Source organism: Rana temporaria, chromosome 4, assembly GCF_905171775.1.
Source record: "Rana temporaria chromosome 4, aRanTem1.1, whole genome shotgun sequence".
Lineage (NCBI taxonomy): Eukaryota > Metazoa > Chordata > Amphibia > Anura > Ranidae > Rana > Rana temporaria.
In genome coordinates, this window is record NC_053492.1 from 364,680,013 (window position 1) to 364,701,981 (window position 21,969).

General features: G+C 40.5%; 1 protein-coding gene across 8 annotated transcripts in view; it reads right to left on the reverse strand.

Moving 5' to 3' along the window:
- Positions 1-12,000: 12,000 nt before the first annotated feature.
- The window catches only part of ADGRG6 (adhesion G protein-coupled receptor G6), a 257,956-nt gene continuing 247,987 nt past the window's right edge, over positions 12,001-21,969 (reverse strand). For 6 of the 8 annotated variants that reach the window (XM_040350904.1, XM_040350899.1, XM_040350898.1 and 3 more), the window contains one exon: positions 12,001-13,437. In XM_040350904.1, coding sequence (XP_040206838.1) covers positions 13,259-13,437 — 179 coding nt within the window. In that variant the 3' untranslated portion in view covers positions 12,001-13,258. The remainder of the gene's footprint in view (positions 13,438-21,969) is intronic. The other 2 variants (XM_040350900.1, XR_005748733.1) reach the window with 2 other exon arrangements.

The window sequence follows — 21,969 nt, forward strand, 5'->3', positions numbered from 1 at the left end:
GTACCTTCATTAAATATAACCATATTGCTACACTTAGAGGCGCCTCTCTTCTCTTTTATACTCAGCTGTGACATGACGCTACTTGTATATCAAGACATCACTTGTATATCAAGTCAACATTTATTAAAACATTTTGCTTGTCTTGCAAAACGCTCTCAAACCAAGGTTTTACTGTATATGTTGACCAATCACACAGCCAAAGTGTTAGGAAGTTGTATGGTTTGTGTCCACGAGCTTTGGGCTTATGTTTGTGGTATCAGTTTGAGATGTTTGTGAGGTTAATTATGATTTCATTGATCTGCAGAGGACCTCCTTCTGACCTGCAGTTGACCTGTTTCAAGTGGGTTTTGCATTCCCATAGCATAGTCTTTTGTGGGAAAACTAATTTGAAGTGATCAAAGTCCAGTTGACACAGGACCTTAGGACTTGTTCACACGTGCTGCTATTATAACTGACCCATCACAGTTTGCTTTTTAGAGGATATTTTACAATTATCAAGGTGGTGAGAGTCACCTCTTCACCACCTGTTTTAAGTCACGAAATGCGGCACCACCATAGCGTGCGCTGTATGCAGTTGCCTGGTGGTTGTGGACCAGCCCCATTCAGGTGCCACTGGCTGAAATTAATGTGCCATTTAGCCCTTTCGCTGCCAGAGTTGTTTTCTAACCACTTAAGACCCGGACCATTATGCAGGTAAAGGACCTTGCCCCTTTTTGCGATACGGCACTGCGTCGCTTTAACTGACAATTGCGCAGTTGTGTGACATGGCTCCCAAACAAAATTGGCGTCCTTTTTTTCCCACAAATAGAGCTTTCTTTTGGTGGTATTTGATCACCTCTGCGGTTTTTATTTTTTGCGCTATAAACAAAAATAGAGCGACAATTTTGAAAAAATGCAATATTTTTTACTTTTTGCTATAATAAATATCCCCAAAAAATATATATAAAAAAAAAACATTTATTTTCCTCAGTTTGGACCGATACGTATTCTTCTACATAATTTTGGTAAAAAAAAATCGCAATAAGCATTTATTGATTGGTTTGCTCAAAAGTTATAGCATTTACAACATAGGGGATAGTTTTATGGCATTTTTATTAATACATTTTTTTTACTAGTAATGGCAGCAATCAGCGTTTTTTTTTTCGTGACTGCGTCATTATGGCAGACTCATCGGACACTTTTGACACATTTTTGGGACCATTGTCATTTTCACAGCGAAAAGTGCTGTAAAAATGCACTGTTACTGTGAAAATGACAATGGCAGTGAAGGGGTTAACCACTAGGGGGCGCTTAGGGGTTAAGTCTACCCTAAGGGAGTGATTCTTACTGTAGGGGGGCATTGCTGGACGTGTGACGTCACTGATCGTCGGTCCCTATAACAGGGAACTGCCACAGAGAAGAATGGGGAAGGTTTGTTTACACTCACCTCTCTCAGTTCTTCAGCTCCTGTGACCCGATCGCGGGACACCGGCGGCGATCGGGTCCGCAGGTCCCGCAGCCCCGGTCATGGAGCTTTGGACCGGGTCGCGAGTGCGACCCATGGCTGGGCACTTAAAGGGCAATGTACTTGTATGTGTCTGTGCCCAGCCGTGCCATTCTGCCGACGTATATAGGCGGTCCTCAAGTGGTTAAACACATGTTTAAAAATTCATTTTTGGCATGAGGATTAGTTAACCTCCCCCAAACATTATATATATATATATATATATATATATATATATATATATATATATAGATATCCTGGAGAATAATAAAATGTTGGTAGTTTAAAAATGTTATATTACAAGATATTTCCCCAAGGTTTATACGCATAATATTTCAGTAGAAAATACACTAAACTTTATTTCAGGGCACACAAGTAAAGGTTGCACCGAGTAAACAGATACCCAAAATGTCAAGATTTAAATTTGCACATGACCGCAAAAATTACGAGGAACTTTGGTACCCTATATTTTCCACAGGCAGCACTTTAAAAGCCCCTACAGGTCATCAGTTTGGAGGTAACCATGAAAATTGGCCCTAGAATTATTGCTCTTACTCCAGTATGCACGATTATACTTAAAGTATATTGCAAGCAATGTTTTTGTGCATGTGTGGCGCCCATTGGTGCCTTTACGTTCATGTGTGCTCATATATAGGTGCAGGGTTTGGTTTTATTTATTTTGTTCACTACAACATTATTTAGATGGGGGGTCAACTATGTGTTATCATATTTTATCTTTAATGAGAAATCATAGTTTATTTAGACCCCTGATGTCTCACCTGTCTTACATTGAAGCAAATAAAGTGCAGATCACGAACCATTAGCTCCTTCTCTGGCTGCAAGGGACATGGAAAGTGACAACAGATACCTGAAGTGACATTTTTCACATCACTTCCAGGTTCATTTTAGCTAGGGGACTTCACCGAACTAAAGGGTCGCTGCTCTCCCTCCTTCCACCCAGCAACACCCACTATGTGGGTCCCAGGAAGCATGGCAGGGGGTCGCACCAGAAATCTCAGAAAGGATCAGGTGGCTGTATAACCACCAGATTGCTTCCATTAAAACGCCAACAGTCATTGGAGCTGCAGGAGCTTCCGCTGGCTGCAGCTAATGGGAGCGGGTGATAAAACCCCCGCTTTAGTAAAAGGGCCATGTAAAAATTAGTAAAAGGTACTATACACTTTTAACTGTTCTTGTTGCTTTAACTAGAAATTATTGTAGTTCTACTCCCTGTGTCATTTGTTTGCCTTAGGCCCTGTACACACGATCAGTCCAAACTGATGAAAACGGACTGAAGTTCAGTTTCATGAAACTGACTGATGGTCTGATGTGCCTACACACCATCAGTTCAAAAACCGATCGAGCCCAACGCGGTGACGTAAAACACAACGACGTGCTGAGAAAATGAAGTTCAATGCTTCCAAGCATGCATCGACTTGATTCTGAGCATGCCCGGGTTTTGACCTATCGGTTACCAGTCCATCAGTTCAATTTTAAAGCAAGTTCTAAATTTCTGGACCGAAGGATAACAGACTGATGGGGCCCACACACGGTTGGTTTGGACCGATGAAACTGAACTTCAGTCCGTTTTCATCATTTTTGACTGATCGTGTGTACAGGGCCTTAGAGTCGGTTCACACTGGGGCAACACGACTTCCAGCACAACTTTGGGAGGCAACTTGGACACGACTTGAGTATGAATCATCAGGCAACTTACAAGGCAAATTCAAGTTGCCTCCTGGACAGTACAAGGCAACTTCAAGTCGCCTCCAGGACAGGAGGCTTTACAGTGGCCAATCAAACAACAATCAGCTCTCTGGGAGGGAGGGGGAGGGAGGGGTTTGCCTGAGAAATGTATGTTCTCTTCCTGGAAAGTTGCTTCAGTTAAGACAGTGATCAGACTTCTGAGGCAACTTCCATTGAAATCAATGGGTACAAGTTGCCTACAAGTCGGATTGAAGTAGTACAGGAACCTTTTCTGAAGTCGGAGTGACCACAGTAGTGTACATTAAGACGGCTCCCATTCACTTCCATTGATTTTCTCAACCGCGCGACTTGGGACAACTTGGGACACTTGGGGAGACTTCAGGATTGTGGGATCTGTAGTTTCTTCACAGGAAAATGTTGTCCTCATACTAAAGTCAGAAATCATGCTTAAAATAGTAGTGAACATATAGGGCCAGTTCACACCACACGTAGTGCACTGCTTTTTTTCCTACATCAAAAAAGCATGCAAAGTTGGTTATATGGATTCCGATGGCAAAGTTCACACCAGAACTGTGCGCTCCAGTGTTTTTTAGTTCCAGCATAATGCTGTTTTTTTCCAGCACAGAACTGTACTGGAGCAAAAAAAGCATTAAAAAAGTACTGGACCCTAGTACAGTAGGGGAAAAAAAACAGGATAAAAGAAGATAAAAGGCATCTGGAAAAAAAAATGTGCATGCAGGGAAGCACCCTAAGTGGATCAGGAGGACTTTTTTGTGTGGTGTGAACTGGCCCACAATGTTATGAATACTTTATAATACAGCTATAACTGCAGGCACCATACCTATTATAAGATATAGGCCCGGATGAGCTCTCAAATTTGGGTGCTGCAGCAACAACCAGCTGGATACTGGTTCAAGTCACAAAGAAGATATTTGCCAGCACACCATGGAACGACATAAATAGCGTCCAAACGGATAGTTTATTGCATGATCACAACACAAGGAGAATGCAACGTTTCAGAGTCACGCAGGACCCCTTTGTGAAAACCTGCTCCAGAGCGCTCTGGACCTCAGACTGGGTCAAAGATTCATCTTGCAACAGGACAAGGACCCTAAGCCAACGCTGTATCCTGGCCTATGCCGACAAGGCCCAGGCTTAGGCAGCACTTTGCAGGGGGGGGCAGCAACCCGCTGGCTTGCACGATACTGTTAGGTAAGTTAGTCTAGTGCCCCCAAAAAGCATCCGCACTGCTTCCGGTATGTGGGTGCTCGTCAACTGTGGGGGGGGTTCTAATTTTGTCTGTCCTACCACAAACCTTCCTCACCATGCTAAATGTTTCTGCTGCACCATTGGTATGGTTATATCTTCTTAGTCCTCTCCATAAAATTATCTGAAATTTGTGTTTAAAGTAGAACTATAGGTTACACTTTTTTTTTCATTTTGGATAGAGTAAGGGAGGGTTATAGCCCCTGTCAGTTTATTTATTACCATCCCTGTCCCATTGAAGAGATTTCCCTTTACTTCCTGCCCCATAGCCAAACAGGAAGTGAGAGGAAATTTATGCAAATTAAGGGAATCCATTGCCCCCCCCCCCCCCCCCCCAGGCCCTCAGAACTAGTCTCAATTATTTTAGGGGCGGGTCTTAAACAGCAAGGGGTGTGGCCTTGACAGGAAGGGGTGGGTCAAATTTTAATTAGAGGGTGCACGAGTTTAGTCAGGCCTGGGGCAGCACAAAACCTAAATACACTATTACCCTAAGCACACAGCCAAGATAACAAAGGAGTGGCTATGGGTTAACTCTGTGAATGTCTTTAAGTGGCCCAGCCAGAGCTCAGACTTGAACCCAACTGAACATCTCTCATCCAACCTGATGAAGCTTGAGAGGTCCTGCAAAGAACAATGGCAGAAGGTGCCCAAAAATAGGTGTCACACCTGACAAAGGGGTTCTGCGTGACTCCGAAACGTTGCACTCTTCTTGTGTTGTGATCATACAATAAACTATATGTTTGGGCGCTATTTATGACGTTTCATGGTGTGCTGGCAAATATCTTCATTGTAATAATGACTAGTCACCGCTGTTCATTCTGCTTGTGCCGCCCAATAATGATGTCACTACTAATTTTACAAGGTTATAACTGGGTTTTCAAAGAGAAATTTGGTGTACGTAAAGTTAGTTTTGTATCTTTGGTGGCTATGGAAGAATGTACCGTACTTATAGCTTTAATTATTTTCTTTTGCAAGGGTATTTTGGCGCTTTAAGCTGATTATGATAACTGAAGATAATTTAATTTAAAAGACACAACAATTTAAACAAATGTTTATTTATTTCAAAATATGATTTTTATGTATTTAGAACACGCTATACATCCAATGACTTAAATGAAGACATAATCCAAAAGTAATTGTGTATAATACAATGAAAGGCACATGTGGTATGCACTGTTCCACCAGATCTTCATGACCCTAATGCCAGGTTCAGTTCCTTCCCCTAACAGTACAATATGAATCTATCTAATTATGGATATAATGAATCTTAGAGAAACAAACATTTGACACATTCAAAAAATAAATAAATATGTACATGGCAGGTCACAATGGCCACATCAGCAGTTGCACTGTGGCCACCGTGAAACAGTACAGTAACAAAAAGACTAAAGAATAATTATACTGTTCAGTGAGGAATGATACAAAATAAGCTTGGAAGCTTAAAAGTAACTAACTCTAATAGTGACACTATTGAGAAATTTTAGAATTGGTCTTGATAGATTAAAAATCTACTACATGGTAGTAAAAAAATGAAAAACAACAGAAATACAAAAACATTAAAATGTAGCACATGTACAAGTATGCTAACCTCTTCTCAAAACGTAACAACTTTATCATTTTTCTTTCCCTTTTTTAGGATTACATACAAAATCACAAGCATGTTTTGAATGGAAAAGGCTAGTAGACACAGGGGCAAATGTTACCCCTCATCCTCCAACGTCCATGATATGCAATTTTACTAGTGTTGTATCACAGTTACAGTTTTAAACTGCAGTTTGGAAATTTGATCAGATTTCCTGTTCCAGGTTAATGGGAAAACCATCCCCGTACTTAGCTCTTTATTGAAACTGAAGACAGAAGAGCTGGCCACAGGGCATTGTCTGTGGCAATGAGTGACACAAGTTATGTTTTTCATATTCCGTGTCTCCCTGCGCTTACCCCATATTTCTAGATGTAGCTGACTTTAAAGAAAATCTGAGTCTAAAGACTTCGGGGCAGATCCACAAAGATCTGCCCCGGCGTAGCGTATCTGAGATGCGCTACGCCGCCGTGACTTACTTGTCCTCGGTTCGAATCATGAAGAATTCGTGGCGTAAGTCATGGCGGCGTAGTCTATCTCTGGCGGCGTAACGGCGCGTAATTCAAATCGGCGATTAGGGGGCGTGTTCCATTTAAATGAAGCGCGTCCCCGCGCCGAATGAACTGCGCATGCGCCGTCCCTAAATTTCCCGCCGTGCATTGCGCTAAATGACGTCGCAAGGACGTCATTTTTTTTAACATAGACGTGAATTACGTCCATCCCGATTCACGGACGACTTACGCAAAAAAATAAAAAATAAACGCGGGAACGACGGCCATACTCAACATGCCAGGTCTAACTATACGCAACGAAATACCAGCTTTAACTATACGCCGGAAAAAGCCGACTAGAGACGCCAGAAAAAATGCGCCGCCGCTCGTACGTTCGTGGATCGTCGGAAATAGCTAATTTGCATACCTGACGCAGAAAACGATGTGAACGCCACCCAGCGGACGCCGAAGAATTGCATCTTAGATCCGAAGACGTACACCTGTCGGATCTAACCCAGATGCCGTCGTATCTTGTTTTGAGGATTCAAAACAACGATATGACGCGGGTAATTTGAAAGTACGCCGGCGTATCAGTAGATACGCCGGCGTACTCGCTCTGTGGATCTGCCCCATCATTTTCAGCTAGTGATGAGATACTTGGTAGATGTCACAAAATTATTAATCTTCGAAATTATCGCACAGCAGTGAGACATTTCACATTAAGATACGTTGCTCAATTGTTTTCCTAAATTTACTGGATACAATATTGCGAAATTAAATATAATAAAAACATACATACACTATACTACATAGAATAAAAATGTATTACATATTAAAGCTTATTCAGTGACACTCCCAGTGGCAAGTGACACAAATGAACTGACTTAATCGATGGTCTCATTCCTTATGCCTCGTACACACGATCGGTTTTCCCGACAGGAAAACTGCCATGTTTGCTTTTGGTTGGGAAAACCGGCCGTGTGTATGCTCCCGAAAGGAAAACTGCAAGCAAAGAATTAAGAACTTTGTTCCCGCTTGGCATTTTTTCTATGGGAAACACTGAAGTGGAGCATACACACGGCCAGTTTTCCCGACCAAAGCCGTCATGGTAGTTTTCCTGTCGGGAAAACCGGCGGTGTGTACATGGGAAAAAGCAACCGAGCAGGTTCTCAGTTTTCCCCGTTTTTCACCAATTGTGTGTACGAGGCATTAGATACAAACAAGAAAACAACAAAAATTTCTGTGTATTGTGCTAAATGTTATTTGTGTGGCTTGAGGGGAGGCTTTTACTGTACTTTAGGCATCACTGACTGCCTGATTTCAGTCAATATAGTAGACTTAATGCTGGCTAGCTACCCCTTGCTTGGCTCCATTGGATTCTTGATAGGCTATTAACTTAAAGTGGGAACTCAACCATTCAGTGTGTCCTCACCCTTGGAATGAATTTAATTTAAAGTACTGGGGAAGAGATATGATGAGAATGTCTTCCTAAACCATATCTAGGTATGCATACGCTGTGAAATATAATGACTAAAGACCGCTCAGGCTCAATTTGGTTTTTAAACTTGCTTTGGATGTACAAGAACATTATTCTACTTTGTATTCTCTGAGTGTGTTGTATATTGTAATACTTTGAAATGTGCATTGTTTATTGTACTGTTACAAGTTGTTAATAAACTTTATTCTGATTTAAAAAATATAGTATACTCAACTTTTGTTTGCAATGGAAAGAAGGTTAACAGGCAACTCATATAGTGAAAGGTGACTGATCTGAAGAAAGGTCTTAGTATGGTTCTTCTGTCACAATTTCGTTTTTTAGAGTAGGAAAGGGTCATATTTTTATTGTTTAACCACTTCATCCCCGAAATAATTGTCTGCTTAATGACCGGGTCATCTTTTGCAATTCGGCACTGCGTCGCTTTAAGTGACAACTGTGCATTGGCATGCGATGTACCCAAACAAAATTACGTCCATTTTTTCCCCACAAATTTTTATTTTTTGCGCTATAAACAAAAAAAGAGCGACAATTTTGAAAAGAACATAATAGTTTGTACTTTTTGCTATAATACATATCCCCATTTTTTTTTCAAAAAGCTATTTTTTTCTCAGTTTAAGCCGATATGTATTCTTCTACATATTTTTGGCAATAAAAATCGTAATAAGCGTATATTGATTGGTTTACGCAAAAGTTATAGGGCCAGATTCAGGTACTTGCGCTGCGGCGTAACGTATCTCATTTATGTTACACCGCGGCAAGTTTTAAGCGCAAGTGCTTGATTCACAAAGCACTTGCTGTAAACTTGCGGCGGCGTAGCGTAAATCCGCCCGGCGCAAGCCCGCCTAATTCAAATGGGGCGTGTATCATTTAAATTAGGCTTAATTTAAATCTGCGCATGCTCCGTTTGGAAATTTCCCGCCGTGCTTTGCGCAAAATTACGGCGCCCCGACGTGTTTTTTGAACGGCGACGTGCGTTACTTCCTTTCGTATTCCCGGACGTCTTACGCAAAAAAAATAATTAAATTCGACGCTGGAACGACGGCCATACTTTAACATGGCTGGTCTAATTTTACACCACCTAAATAGCAGCCGTTACTTTGCGACGGGAAAAGCCGACTAGCGACGACGTAAGAGAATGCGACGAATGCACGTACCTTCGTGGATCGCCGTAAACAGCTAATTTGCATACCCGACGCAGAAAACGACGAGAACTCCACCCAGCGGGCGCAGAAGAATTACACCTACGATCGGAAGGCGTACAAAGCCGTACGCCTGTCAGATCGATGCCATTGTATCTTGGTTTGAGAATTCCAAATCAAGATACGAGGTGGCAAATTTGAAAGTACGCCGGAGTATCAGCAGATACTCCGGCATACTTTTTCTGTGAATCTGGCCCATAGTGTCTACAAAACAGGGGATAGATTTATAGCATTTTTATTATTATTATTTTTTTACCAATAATGGCGGTGATCTGCGATTTTTATTGGGAATGCGACATTATGGCAGACACATCGGACACTTTTGACACATTTTTGGGACCATTGACATTTTTACAGCGATCAATGCAATAAAAATGTACTGATTACTGTTAAAATGTCACTGGCAGGGAAGGGGTTTGCACTTGTTGACGATCAGGTTTTTTTTAACTGTAGGGGGAGGGGACTGACTAGAGGAAATGACAGATCGTGGTTCCTAGCTATTAGGAACTCACGATCTGTCTCTCCTCACAGAACAGAACAGAGATTTGTGTGTTAACACACACGTCCCTGTTCTGCCTCTCGTGCCCACAATCGCTCACGGCCATCGGTCAATGCGACCACCAGCCACAAGCATCGCCCCCCCCCCCCGCGCGATGCAGCGGGCGCTTCTGCTATCCTGCTTAAAAGGGACCAATGTACAGCTACGATGGTTCACGGATCTTACCGACCTTCTACAGTATATTGACGATGGCAGGTCGGCAGCCACCATCATTATGTTGGTGGGGCACTAAATCTGGATTTTGATAGATATTTATATATTTTTTAGATTTTAATTAAGAGGCTGTTGTCCAATGGGTCTGAAGATCCGATGGGTCCCTGTGAGGACAGTAGTATGTTTGGAAAAATTAAGAGAGCACCAGACATACCTATGGCTGACTGTTCTGTTTCATTTTAAATTCATAATGAGAGTAAAAATAATAGCCAATATGTTTTTGGGGATTTACTGACTCAACAAGGCTCATGTAGGTGAAGGTTAAAAGTAAGCTGGACTAAGAACAGGTATCCTTCTCTAGAATAGGCTAGGGGTCTGCTCTGGTCTATGGTTTAGCAGCTTGCTCTCCGTGTCTTCCTTGGGGAGACTTCCTCTCACATCCTATTCTACTGATAAGAGGTAAGAAGGATAGGATGTGATGGTAAATGTCTTCACTGGGGATAAGAGAATTTTTTTTTTAAATAGAGTGTAGATAGATAAGAACCTTTGTGAGGTTTTAATGATGTCTGTGCCTTCCTATCCTGGTGATCCCCATTTCCCAAATTTTTGGTGTTAGTGTTACAATGATAAATGGTAATATGAAATTACCCCTGGAGAGACAAAAACATCAATAAAAAGATGAAAGAAGTTTAAACCACTCCCCTCTCTATTAAAAAAAAAACGATTAAAGCTGAACTTCAAATGACCACGTTTTAAAGAAAAAATTATATATTTTTTTTAATTTACACACTTTATTGTATATGTTTCTCCACATTTGCATGCTGACAATGTTGTCTATCAAAGTGACATTGACAGACAGTTGCAACTTGTGTGGGTGCTTATATGGTCACCTTTTATTCCCATGGGTTACATTATTTTTTTCTGTGGCTGAAGTACCCCTGGCAGTGCTACCATTTTTAAAGCTACTGTCACTGTCAAACTTTTTGGACAGTTTGGTCACCATAACATTTTTTTAAGGAAATTCTTCTATCAAATACCATCATTACAAGTATTAAACACATGCAGCATATATAGAATATAATGTTTTCTTCTATAGTGGCCCTATAAAAGGTCACTGTTATCTTACCAATTCAATACATATTGATTATGTCTGTATAAAGGCCACATGTCACACACCTTATACTCACCTCTCCAGCACTTGCCTATTGCTCACTCCTCTCTTGCAGCCACAAGAAAAGTAGCGCATGTGGGTTGGGTATTTTGCAGTGCTTGCTCTAAAATAAGAAAGTAACGGTGGGGGAGTGCTAGAGAATTAAGCAGTAGTTCAGGAAAGGCAGAGATTTACGCAGTCACTGTCACTTTGCTCTTAATGGGCAAGGTGGTAGTGTCTCTGTAAGCCACCAATAGACATGAGGTGAAAGTAACAGTGGCCAGCCAAATTGTGTGAAATCTCTTGTCTATTGCTGGTGTGCCTAGCCAAAACACTGCAGATCCTCAAAGGCAACAATTGATATCAGGTCAGTTAGCCTCACTATCTCCCATCTACATGCAAAAAAAAAATTTCATCAGGCCAAGCTATCAAGTTTGTGTGCCCACCGGGTGATTGTAATGCTTGAGGATTGTAGGTGGACCTCAAAACTATAGCACTAGATCACAGTAGAGCAGGGGGAAATTGACAGCTTTCCTGTCAAAACATTGGTCTTCAAACTGTAGTCTTGCTTGCTTTTATCTAGCCCTTGGGGCACTATTCCGACCACTGATACGAGACACAATTCTGTCAACTGACACCAACAATAAGGCATCATTTCTCCCAATGATACCAATGATGTAGCACTGATCCCTCCCCAATACCAAATGTGGCGATGTTTACTCCCACTGATGCCATAATTCCCACTCCCGCTGGCCATAGTTCAGCCCCCCTAAAGTCTGAAGGGCAATAAACTGCCCTTTGTTTAAAAAGTTTGGCGACCCCTGCTTTAGAAGATAATCCTAACCTCATGAAGTTGATTAGCAGTACCCCGCTAAAATGATCTGATAATAGTTACAAATAAAAAATGCAGAGTGGTAGAATTGTTTGCAGTAATCGTTTAAAATTCTTTTTTTAACAGGTAGAACAGTTTCCCCTTTGCTAGGGGCATCACAGAAAATTAAATACACGAGAATTAGATTGAATATAGAAAACAGAATACTGCATATATCATATTACATAAAAAGGTGTTCAAATTGGGTGCATCTTAATTAAAACTATAAAATGTAATATATTAAAAGTAATAATAAAAAAGCATGAATCAGAATGAGCAAACTGTAAATATTCTTTTTTTGCAATACGTGCCTACCAAAGTGCATTACAAATTCAATTGTATAGCTGTTAATTTACATAGCTTTTCACAGTTATATTAAACAACAAACACATAAATAAATAAGAGAAAAATACATTAAACGATCTTGGGGACAAGTCTTTACCCATGGAGAATGTATAATTTGTGCAATAAGGAAGTCCAACCTTATGTAAGGTATTTCCTTCAAATAATACAGCTCGCATAAAAAATTCTTACAAATTAGTGTTGAAAAATAATATTTGCAGCATACTTCTTCATTCTATTTTGACTGTTGATATTTTTGCAAGGAGACCATTTAATTCTAAAAGTATAATTACTTTTATATCTCAAATGTACATAATATGGTAATTATCCAGTGCACAACGCTGTCATGGTGTGCTGAAATTCAAAGTCAGTAAAACTGACTAATCGCAAAGACTGTAAATTCTTTGCATTTCCTGAAAAAGACACTTGCACTTGCACATAGAAGGTGGATACAACTCCGTAATATCTATAAATGAATAATTGTCCCCTGAAAACCTGCATACTGCAATTTGGCATGAAATTATTGAAAATGAAAACATAAAAAAATGACAAATGAAATTCCAGATTGTTGGTTAAAACATGTGATCTCACAAAGCAGTTATTTTTTCCAAACCAGTAAATGAAATAACCAAAATAAATGGTGTTTGTCGAAATAAGATACATGTAAAAGTCACTTTTTCATTAGATGCCTTCTCTCCAGACTTAGCTTAGACAAGGATAATGACAGTTTGTCATCCTAAGTTATTCTATTCTTTATACTACAAAGAAAACACCCAAATCAGGAAAGTGCACAGCTTGGTAGATCGCTGAAAATGGGGGCTCTGATTTCTAACTGCTGGAAGAACGTCTCTGAGAAAAAAAAAAACACAGATGTAATTTTTTTATATTCCCTCTTGCATACAGTATATAATTGTCGTGAAGCATGATCCCGACATAAGTCTGATCCCGTCTCTCTGGATCCTAGAATTTGGTGCTGTGGTTGAAGGAATCTGACATAATAATATTCTTATAGAAATTATCTGAGTGGGGGTGGCAATAGCCCTTGACCTTGTCGATAACATGATGAACTGGAAGAATTGATGTCTGTTCACCATCCACGGGTGCAAACTTGATTGAGGATCTGTCCCCAAATATGTAACCTGAAAAAAGAAAAAGTGTAAATAAGTAATTACTTTAAAGTGGAGTTCCACCCATAAATATAACATTACATCAGTAGTTTAAAAAAAATGTCATTAGTCCTTTACGAATTTTTTTTTTTTTTAGATGCCTTCAAAGTGTTGTTGCTAGGCAGAATAGTTAATCTTCCCACTTCCTGCACCTAGGTGCTTAAGCTTCCTAACCTACACCGCACAGACTCCTGGGAATGTAGTGGGTGTAACTTTCCAGGAGTCTGTACACTCCCCAGTCTCAAAGAATCATGTGACTTGGACAGCACAGGTGCTGAAACCTGATCTAACACTGCTTGTGCAGCACTGAGCATGTGCGAGATCTGAAAGGCTGAAATCCAGGAAGTCATACAGTCTGGCTTCATGATGCCCACACTTAAGATGGCCCCAGTCAATTTCTATTTTATAAAGTGTCTAAATGCTGTAACAACCTAACGAAACGGACCTTAGTTTACGGACTAACTTTACTAGAATACTATAAGCTTGTGTATTACAGGGGTATTTATATTTAAATATGAAATTGTGGCCGAAACTCCGCTTTAATTACAATGCAATCCTCTTTCAGGGGATCAGCACCCTTGTCTAATTTAAATAGTGGCGTCTTTATGATTAATTCTGTAAGGTAATATTTATGATAAAAATGACATTTCATGCTGAAAATTTGCTTTCATTAATAAAAAATTGCAAAACCGTATTGCAATAAGCATTACCTTATTTAAAAAAAATATGAACTGCTTAAAAGAAACACTATAATGATTTTAATTATATTTTTGGTAAAGCTGGCCATAGGTGGATCGAACCATGCTGAACCAGACGAATCAAACCATCCATAGGTACAACCATCATGTCGGATTCTTAGCATGTGATTATTTTGTCAGCGGCTAAAGCTGCTAGTAATGATCATTGTGTTCTCCCAGCAGGTACTGCTGGCAAAAACAGAGCATTTAACACATCATTTAACCACTTCCCGACGGCCGTACGACTTTGTACGGCCGCAGGGTGGCTCTACATCTCTGGGAGGCCGTGTTTTTACGGCCTGCGCGCGCAGCCAGCGGCGCGGGCGCACGCGCGTCCGGCGGAGGCGCGCGCGTGCTCGCCGCATCGCTGAGATGCCGTGCGAGTGCCTGGCGGCCGCGATGTCCGCCAGGGACTCGCGATCAGCGGCTACAGGGACAAGACGTGGAGCTCTGTGTGTAAACACAGAGCTCCACGTCCTGTCAGGGGAGAGAGGAGACCGATCTGTGTCCCTTGTACATAGGGACACAGCATCGGTCACCTCCCCCAGTCACCCCCCTTCCCCCACAGTTAGTAACACAATTCAGGGTACACATTAACCCCTTCCTCTCCCCCTAGTGTTAACCCCTTCAATGCCAGTCACATTTATACAGTAATTAGTGCATATTTATTGCACTGATCGCTGTATAAATGTGAATGGCGCCAAAAATGTGTCAAAAGTGTCCGATGTCTCCGCCATAATGTCGCAGTCACAAAAAAAAGGTGATCGCCGCCATTAGTAGTAAAAAAAAATAATAAAAAATAATAATTCTGTCCCCTATTTTGTAAGCGCAATAACTTTTGCGCAAACCAGACGCTTCTTGCGATTTTTTTTTTATTTTTTTTAACAAAAATATGTAGAATAATACGTATCGCCTAGACTGAGAAAAAAATATTTTTTTAAAAAAAATTGGGCAATTTATTATAGTAACAAGTAAAAAATATTGTTTTTTTTTCAAAATTGTCGCTCTATTTTTGTTTATAGCGCAAAAAATAAAAACCGCAGAGGTGATCAAATACCACCAAAATAAAGCTCTATTTGTGGGGAAAAAAGGACGTCAATTTTGTTTGGGAGTCACGTCGCATGACCGCGCAATTGTCAGTTAAAGCGACGCAGTGCCGGAAGCTGAAATTTCACCTGGTCAGGAAGGGGTATATGTGCCCAGTAAGGAAGTGGTTAAAAACATTGTTTAGAAGCAGGGTAGATGCAAAGTAACATTGTTATTTTTGTATTTACAGTTTTATTTATATGCAGATTAACCACTTCCTGACGGCCCTACGACTTTATACGGCCGCAGTGTGGATCTTAATTGCTGGGAGGCCGTCTATATATGGCCTCCAGCCACTGGGGGGTGCGCGAGAGAGATGCCGATGCGCGTGCCTGGCAGCCGCGATGTCCGCCAGGCACCGCGATCGGCGGTTACAGAGACAAGGACGTGGATCTGTGTGTGTAAACACACAGATCCACGTCCTGTCAGGGAGAGAGGAGACCGATCTGTGTCCCTTGTACATAGGGACACAGATCGGTCACCTCCCCCAGTCAGACCCCTTCCCCCACAGTTAGAAACACTATGCAGGGCACACATTTAACCCCTTCCTCACCCCCTAGTCTTAACCCCTTCAATGCCAGTCACATTTATACAGTAATCAGTGCATATTTATAGCACTGATCGCAGTACAAATGTGAATGGTGCCAAAAATGTGTCAAAAGTGTCCGATGTGTCCGCTATAATGTCGCAGTGCCGATAAAAATCGCAGATTGCCGCCATTACTAGTAAAAAAAAAAATTCTGTCCCCTATTTTGTAGGCGCTATAACTTTTGCGCAAACCATTCGCTTATTGCGATTTTTTTTTTTACCAAAAATATGTAGAAGAATACGTATCGGCCTAGACTGAGAAAAAACATTTTTTTTAAATTTGGCTATTTATTATAGCAACAAATACAATTTTTTTTTTTTTTCAAAATTTACGCTTTTTTTTGTTTATAGCGCAAAAAATACTGCAGAGCTGATCAAATACCACCAAAAGAAAGCTCTACTTGTGGAGAAAAAAGGACGTCTATTTTGTTTGGGAGCCACGTTGCACGACTGCGCAATTTTCAGTTAAAGCGACGCAGTGCCGGAAGCTGAAATTTCACCTGGGCAGGAGGGGGGCATATGTGCCCAGTAAGCAATTAGTTAAAGAGATGAGCTTGGATTCCCATAAGATGTCAGTTAAAGCAGACAGACAAGTAAAAAAATTAACATTTTTTTCCTACAGTATTTAACCCCTTATTAAACCTTATGCCGCGTACACACGACCATTTTTCACGATCTAAAAAATGAAATTTTTTATAATGTCATTAAAAACGATCGTGTGTGGGCTCCAGAGCATTTTTCGCGTCATGAAAAATGGGCATTAAAAATTTAGAACATGCTCTAAATTTTTGCAGCGTTTTTCACGTTGTAGTTTTTCACGTCGTAAAAAATGGTCATGTGTAGGCTTTAACAATGTAAAAAAAACGCACATGCTCAGAAGCAAGTTATGAGACGGGAGCTTCCGTTCTGGTAAAACTAGCGTTCGTAATGGAGATAGCACATTTGTCACGCTGTAACAGACTGAACAGCATGAAGACTGAAAAGCACGAATTGTCTCTTACCAAACTTTTACTAACACGAAATCAGCAAAAGCAGCCCCAAGGATGGCGCCATCCGAATGGAACTTCCCCTTTATAGTGCCGGCGTACGTGTTGTACGTCACCACGCTTTTTTTTTTCACGATCGTGTGTAGGCAAGGTAGGCTTAACAAGATTTGGGTTGGAAAAAGTAGAAGATTTGAGTTTTTTTTGTTCTGCTACTCTTTTTTTTGTTGTCTAAGGATTGTATAACAGTGTACTGTATAGTCTTTGCAAGAAAATATCATCAAAAGAAACCATTGTTTGTCCATATATACATATATTATTTTCTATTTTAGAAAAGGACAAATTTATTGCCGAGTAAAAAGGTCTATAGCAGAAATGTTGATCATAGTAGGCATGAGTGAACCTGAGAAACGTTCTGTTTTGTTTGCACGAGGTTCAGCAAACCAAGCAAAGCCAAATCATTAAACCCAAACAGTGCCAGATTCTGTTGAAGCTTATGGAAACCAGCTCATGTCACTTTTTGGCTTTTTTTCACAGCTGATTTGCAAGCTTTTGTTAATAAAAGGTATGACTAGCTGGAACTGCCATGGGGGGGGGGGTTATATGCCACTGCACACAAAATCCTAGAATCATCATTCAACAGGGAAAGGGTCTTTAACACAGCTTAAAGGGGTTGCAAACCCCTGCGTTTTTTCACCTAAATGCATCCTCTGCATTAAGGTGCGAAAGCTTGACTCGGGAGCGTGCCCACACGGGACCCCCCAAATAAAGGCGCTTCTCCTAGGTGGTTTCCCAATGCTGGGAGGAGCCGCGAGCGCTGTTGGGGGACCCCAGAAGATCAGGATTGGGGCCACTCTGTGCAAAACGAACTGCACAGTGGAGGTAAGTATAATATGTTTGTTATTTAAAAAGAAAAAAAAACACATGAGGGTTTAGTAACCCTTTAAAGGGGAGCATTAAAATACACACATCATTTAGATAACATGCTTTGGGAAAGCCTTAAAACTGCATGTGAATTTGTAAATGCAATAGGGTGTACTCTTTTAAAAGTAACATTTTGTGTTTAAAAACTAGGGGAATCATCAGGTAATGATGGCACTGCAGCTTCTACATGCTAGATCTCAACAGCCTTGTGTATGTCAACAAACCAGGTGATCTATCACTACTCCTACTTACTCATGAATCACTACTGCTGATAAATGCAGATGCCCATCATCTACTGTATGATAACAAGCTGGCAGGAATCCTGGATGATGTTATTGATCAAATATGAACTTATTTGGTCAGTGATGTCACCCAGCATCCCCACTGTCTTTTCTACACAGAAGCTGTCAGGGATCTATCATTTGAGACGGGAGTTGTGGTGGGTGTGGACCATCAGATGGTTCAGATCATCATGGTGAGTGGGTCAGTATTGTCATTTTTTGTTTTATGGCAAAATCTTGACAGACAGATTGCTTAGTTCACTTTTATTGCATATTAGTCAAAAATTGCATCTTTATGTCAAGCTGTAATCCACACTGCAACTAGATGCTGCAAGATATGCATTGAACATAAATATATGCATTAAAAGATCATCATTTAGATCACTTTTGTTAGGCAAACAAAGGTCCAATCACTCATGTGAAACCCAAAAGAGTAGTGTGCCAATTAACGGAACAGCAATTTCTTTCTGCTTCTGTGCATTTACTTTTAGTAAATCAGCCTCATTGTATGCAGTTTATAGGTGTAAATAGCAACATTCTAAAGCTGAATAGAACATTCATACACAGACGACGTCAATTGTATGATGAAACGTACATCGGGAAGGTGACGTGCTGACGTATGACGTGATGGTCCGAGCGGACGGGCGTTCGAGTAAGCCGGCTGGCTTTACACAATCCTTGCTTTTAGATTTCTACTTTTTTGTAAGTGTAATTTATTTTATTAAACGTGGCAATACTTTTACGTACTTCACAATGTGAGCCCATTATTCTTTTTGGCATACTATCGATGACGGGTTATCTGGAGGATCCAAAGTGCATCTAAGTCTGTTGCTGGTTCATTTAAAGGCCCTGGCTTGGGTTTATAGCCACAAGATGGTTATATTTGCCCTTTGGTAAGCCTCCATCTTATAAGGTGTCTCTGGTGGTGGTGGTTATTTACATCCAAGTCACGACTGTTTATATTTGCACGCTTTGCTTGCTGAACTTCACTATGTGAGCCTATTATTTTTTTCCGGGTATACATAACTGTTGATGACATACCTGGAGGATCCTCAGTGTATCCGTGTCTGCAGCTGCTTCACATAAAGGCCCTGGCTGGGGTTTACAGCTGCAAGCTGGTTATGCTTGCCTTCTGGTAAGCCTCTACTCTACAAGGTGTTTTTTGGTGGTGGTAATTGAATTTGCACCGTCTTGCTGAACTTTGGTGATCATCAGAATCACTCTTAAAGCCTAGGACGTATTTTTTAAAATTTTACTTTCTGGACTCACAACTGGACTAATAATCACATGTGTGTTAACTATTCAATATTTTTTTCACATACAGTTTATCACTTATTTATATTTTAGCAATATATCTTAGTTTTTATTATTTTTCACACAGCGCAATTTTTTCCTTTGTAATTTTGGTGTGTATAACACTTTGTTGTTGCAGCTTATGTTAGTTTTATTTTATTTGTAGCGTGGTAATTCTTTCCTTTCATACACAAACAATATAAAGAACAATGAAGTATACAATCATAATATGAAGAGAGAGCAGACAGTATGATAATAATCAGAATAAAAATACTCCAAAGTGCATGATCTTATAATAAGCGATTATAGTAGAGTATGTGTCAAATTATAGATCATTGCATCAGGTTAACTTGAAATGCCAGGTTATCATGCTGCTGTATAAAGAGAAAAGCAAAGAGTGGCAGAGAAAGGTTTCCTAATAAGTTATGTTAACTCCTCCATTCTCTAGTTATTGTCAAAAATTTGCTATGGAAAACCCTTTTTTTTATATTGATATGGTATAAATGCACATTACACTATAGAATGACACTGACACTTAGTTGTTCGCTACAATTTCACGAAGCTTGTTCTATTTATATTTACTCAAAGATTAATTCTAAATCCAATTAAGGTACTATAGGTTTACTTATTTATTGTACTAATGATACATGTAAACTAAGCAACACTATACAGATGGACCTTTAAAGGGACCAAGGGTCACACATTTATAGTTAAAAAAAAACTTTTTTTATAAAAAAAAGAATGGGAAATCTACATATCCAATACAGTTTATTTAACCTCCCTGGCGGTATGATTCTGTCTGGAATTACGTACCAAAAGCGGTACATTTATTTTGCAAGGAAATTTGGCGTTTTATACTGTAGGCCTGTAATTTTTAGAAATAACTCACTTAAATCTGACCAAGCAAGAGTCTTGTAGGCATCCCGAGTATGATTTTTTTTTAAAACAAAATTATAAATTATAATATAATAAATAATTATAAATAATTATAACAAATAATAATATAATTATAATAAAAATTATTCAATAATGTAATCAACTCAAAATCACTGAAATTTGCTCAGTTGCAGAATTGTCACTGTCATTATTTTTTTTTTTTATGACGAATTTTCCCACAAATCGCTATCGCACATTTCTGCAAGTGATTATAATTTATTATCGCTGTTTTCTAGCTGATCTAAAACCATTTTTGACATAAAGGGACACTTTTGGACAATCTACAGTTTTTAGGCAGAAATGACTTTTTATTTTTATAAAAGTACATGTAGGGCACTGGGCAGACCACTAGGGACAAGGGGTGTGTGTATTTTTACATACAGTACTGTAATCTATAAGATTACAGTATACTGTATGTAAAGTGTTTGTTTACTTTTTTGAATTTGGCGCCGTTCTCCGCTCCCGTGCGTCGTAACGTCGCAGGGAACGGAGATCGGCGGCACACGGGGACTGTGAATCGAGCGAGGAGGTCCCGCTCGCTCACACAGCGGGGTGGCATCGCTGGATCCAGGGACAAGGTGAGTAATTTGCCTGTGGATCCAGCGAAAGGTAAGCCGCGCCGCTGCACGTCCACCCCGAGCGTGACTCGGGGATACCGATTTTAGCATTGAAAACCAACGCCGAGTCACGCTCGGGTTTACCGCCAGGGAGGTTAAAGCAAGTCTGCATTAGTATGAATCCTTTTCTTCTGTGTAAGGAACCCTGTACTGTGTCTACCCATATGATAATCATAGCCTGGCAGAGGGTTCCAAGTTGTCTCAGTCTCTACACATTTTAAGGGATAAAAAAATTGAAAGAATCAACATAATTACACAAAACAAACAGTAGGTATACATCATAGACCAGGGGTGTCCAACCTTTTGAAGGCCAGGGGCCACTTAAGCGACTTAGTAATTAGTCGCGTGCCACAATGAACAGAGTGGGCAGATGACAGGTCTGTGTCCAGTCTGCATATGTAAAGCAAACACAGACACAGCCCAATCTACTCTACCTCTGATCCAATCATATGGAAGAAGACGGATCCACTTCTGTTTTTTTAGCAGATCGGATTGGAGGTAGGCAGGTGTAAACGGACAAAAGTCCGTTTACATCTGCCACTCCATAGAGGTGAATGGTGGGTCCGATTGGGTCGGACCGATCGTGTGAAAGGGGCCTTAAGGCTGCTTTTACACTGACGGTCTGCGGTCCACACACACACACCGTGGGTGGGGCACAGTGTACCTGTGTTTTTTCCGCTGGTTAGCTGCACTTTGCCATAGACATCTATTATATTCTTCAGGTATGGTGCACTTTCTGAAAAGCCGCTTGCTTCCTCTACCGCCGGCTTCATTCACAACACTGACACTCTGGGATAGCAGGTCGCCAACCTGCAACATGGGCTTGCCAACCAGCCATTCCAGAGCAGGTGGTCGCGGACTACATCAGAGGGCTCCGCGTGCCACTGGTTGGGCACCCCTGTCATAGACAGTAGAGTTTTGTGTACAATATACAAGTATGTATATAATCATATATTTACTTTCTATGATGTATACTTACTGTTTGTTTTTGTGTAATTATGTAGATTCTTTCAAATCTACATTCTTCTATTTAACCTCCTGAGGAAGCAGGTCCATTTAT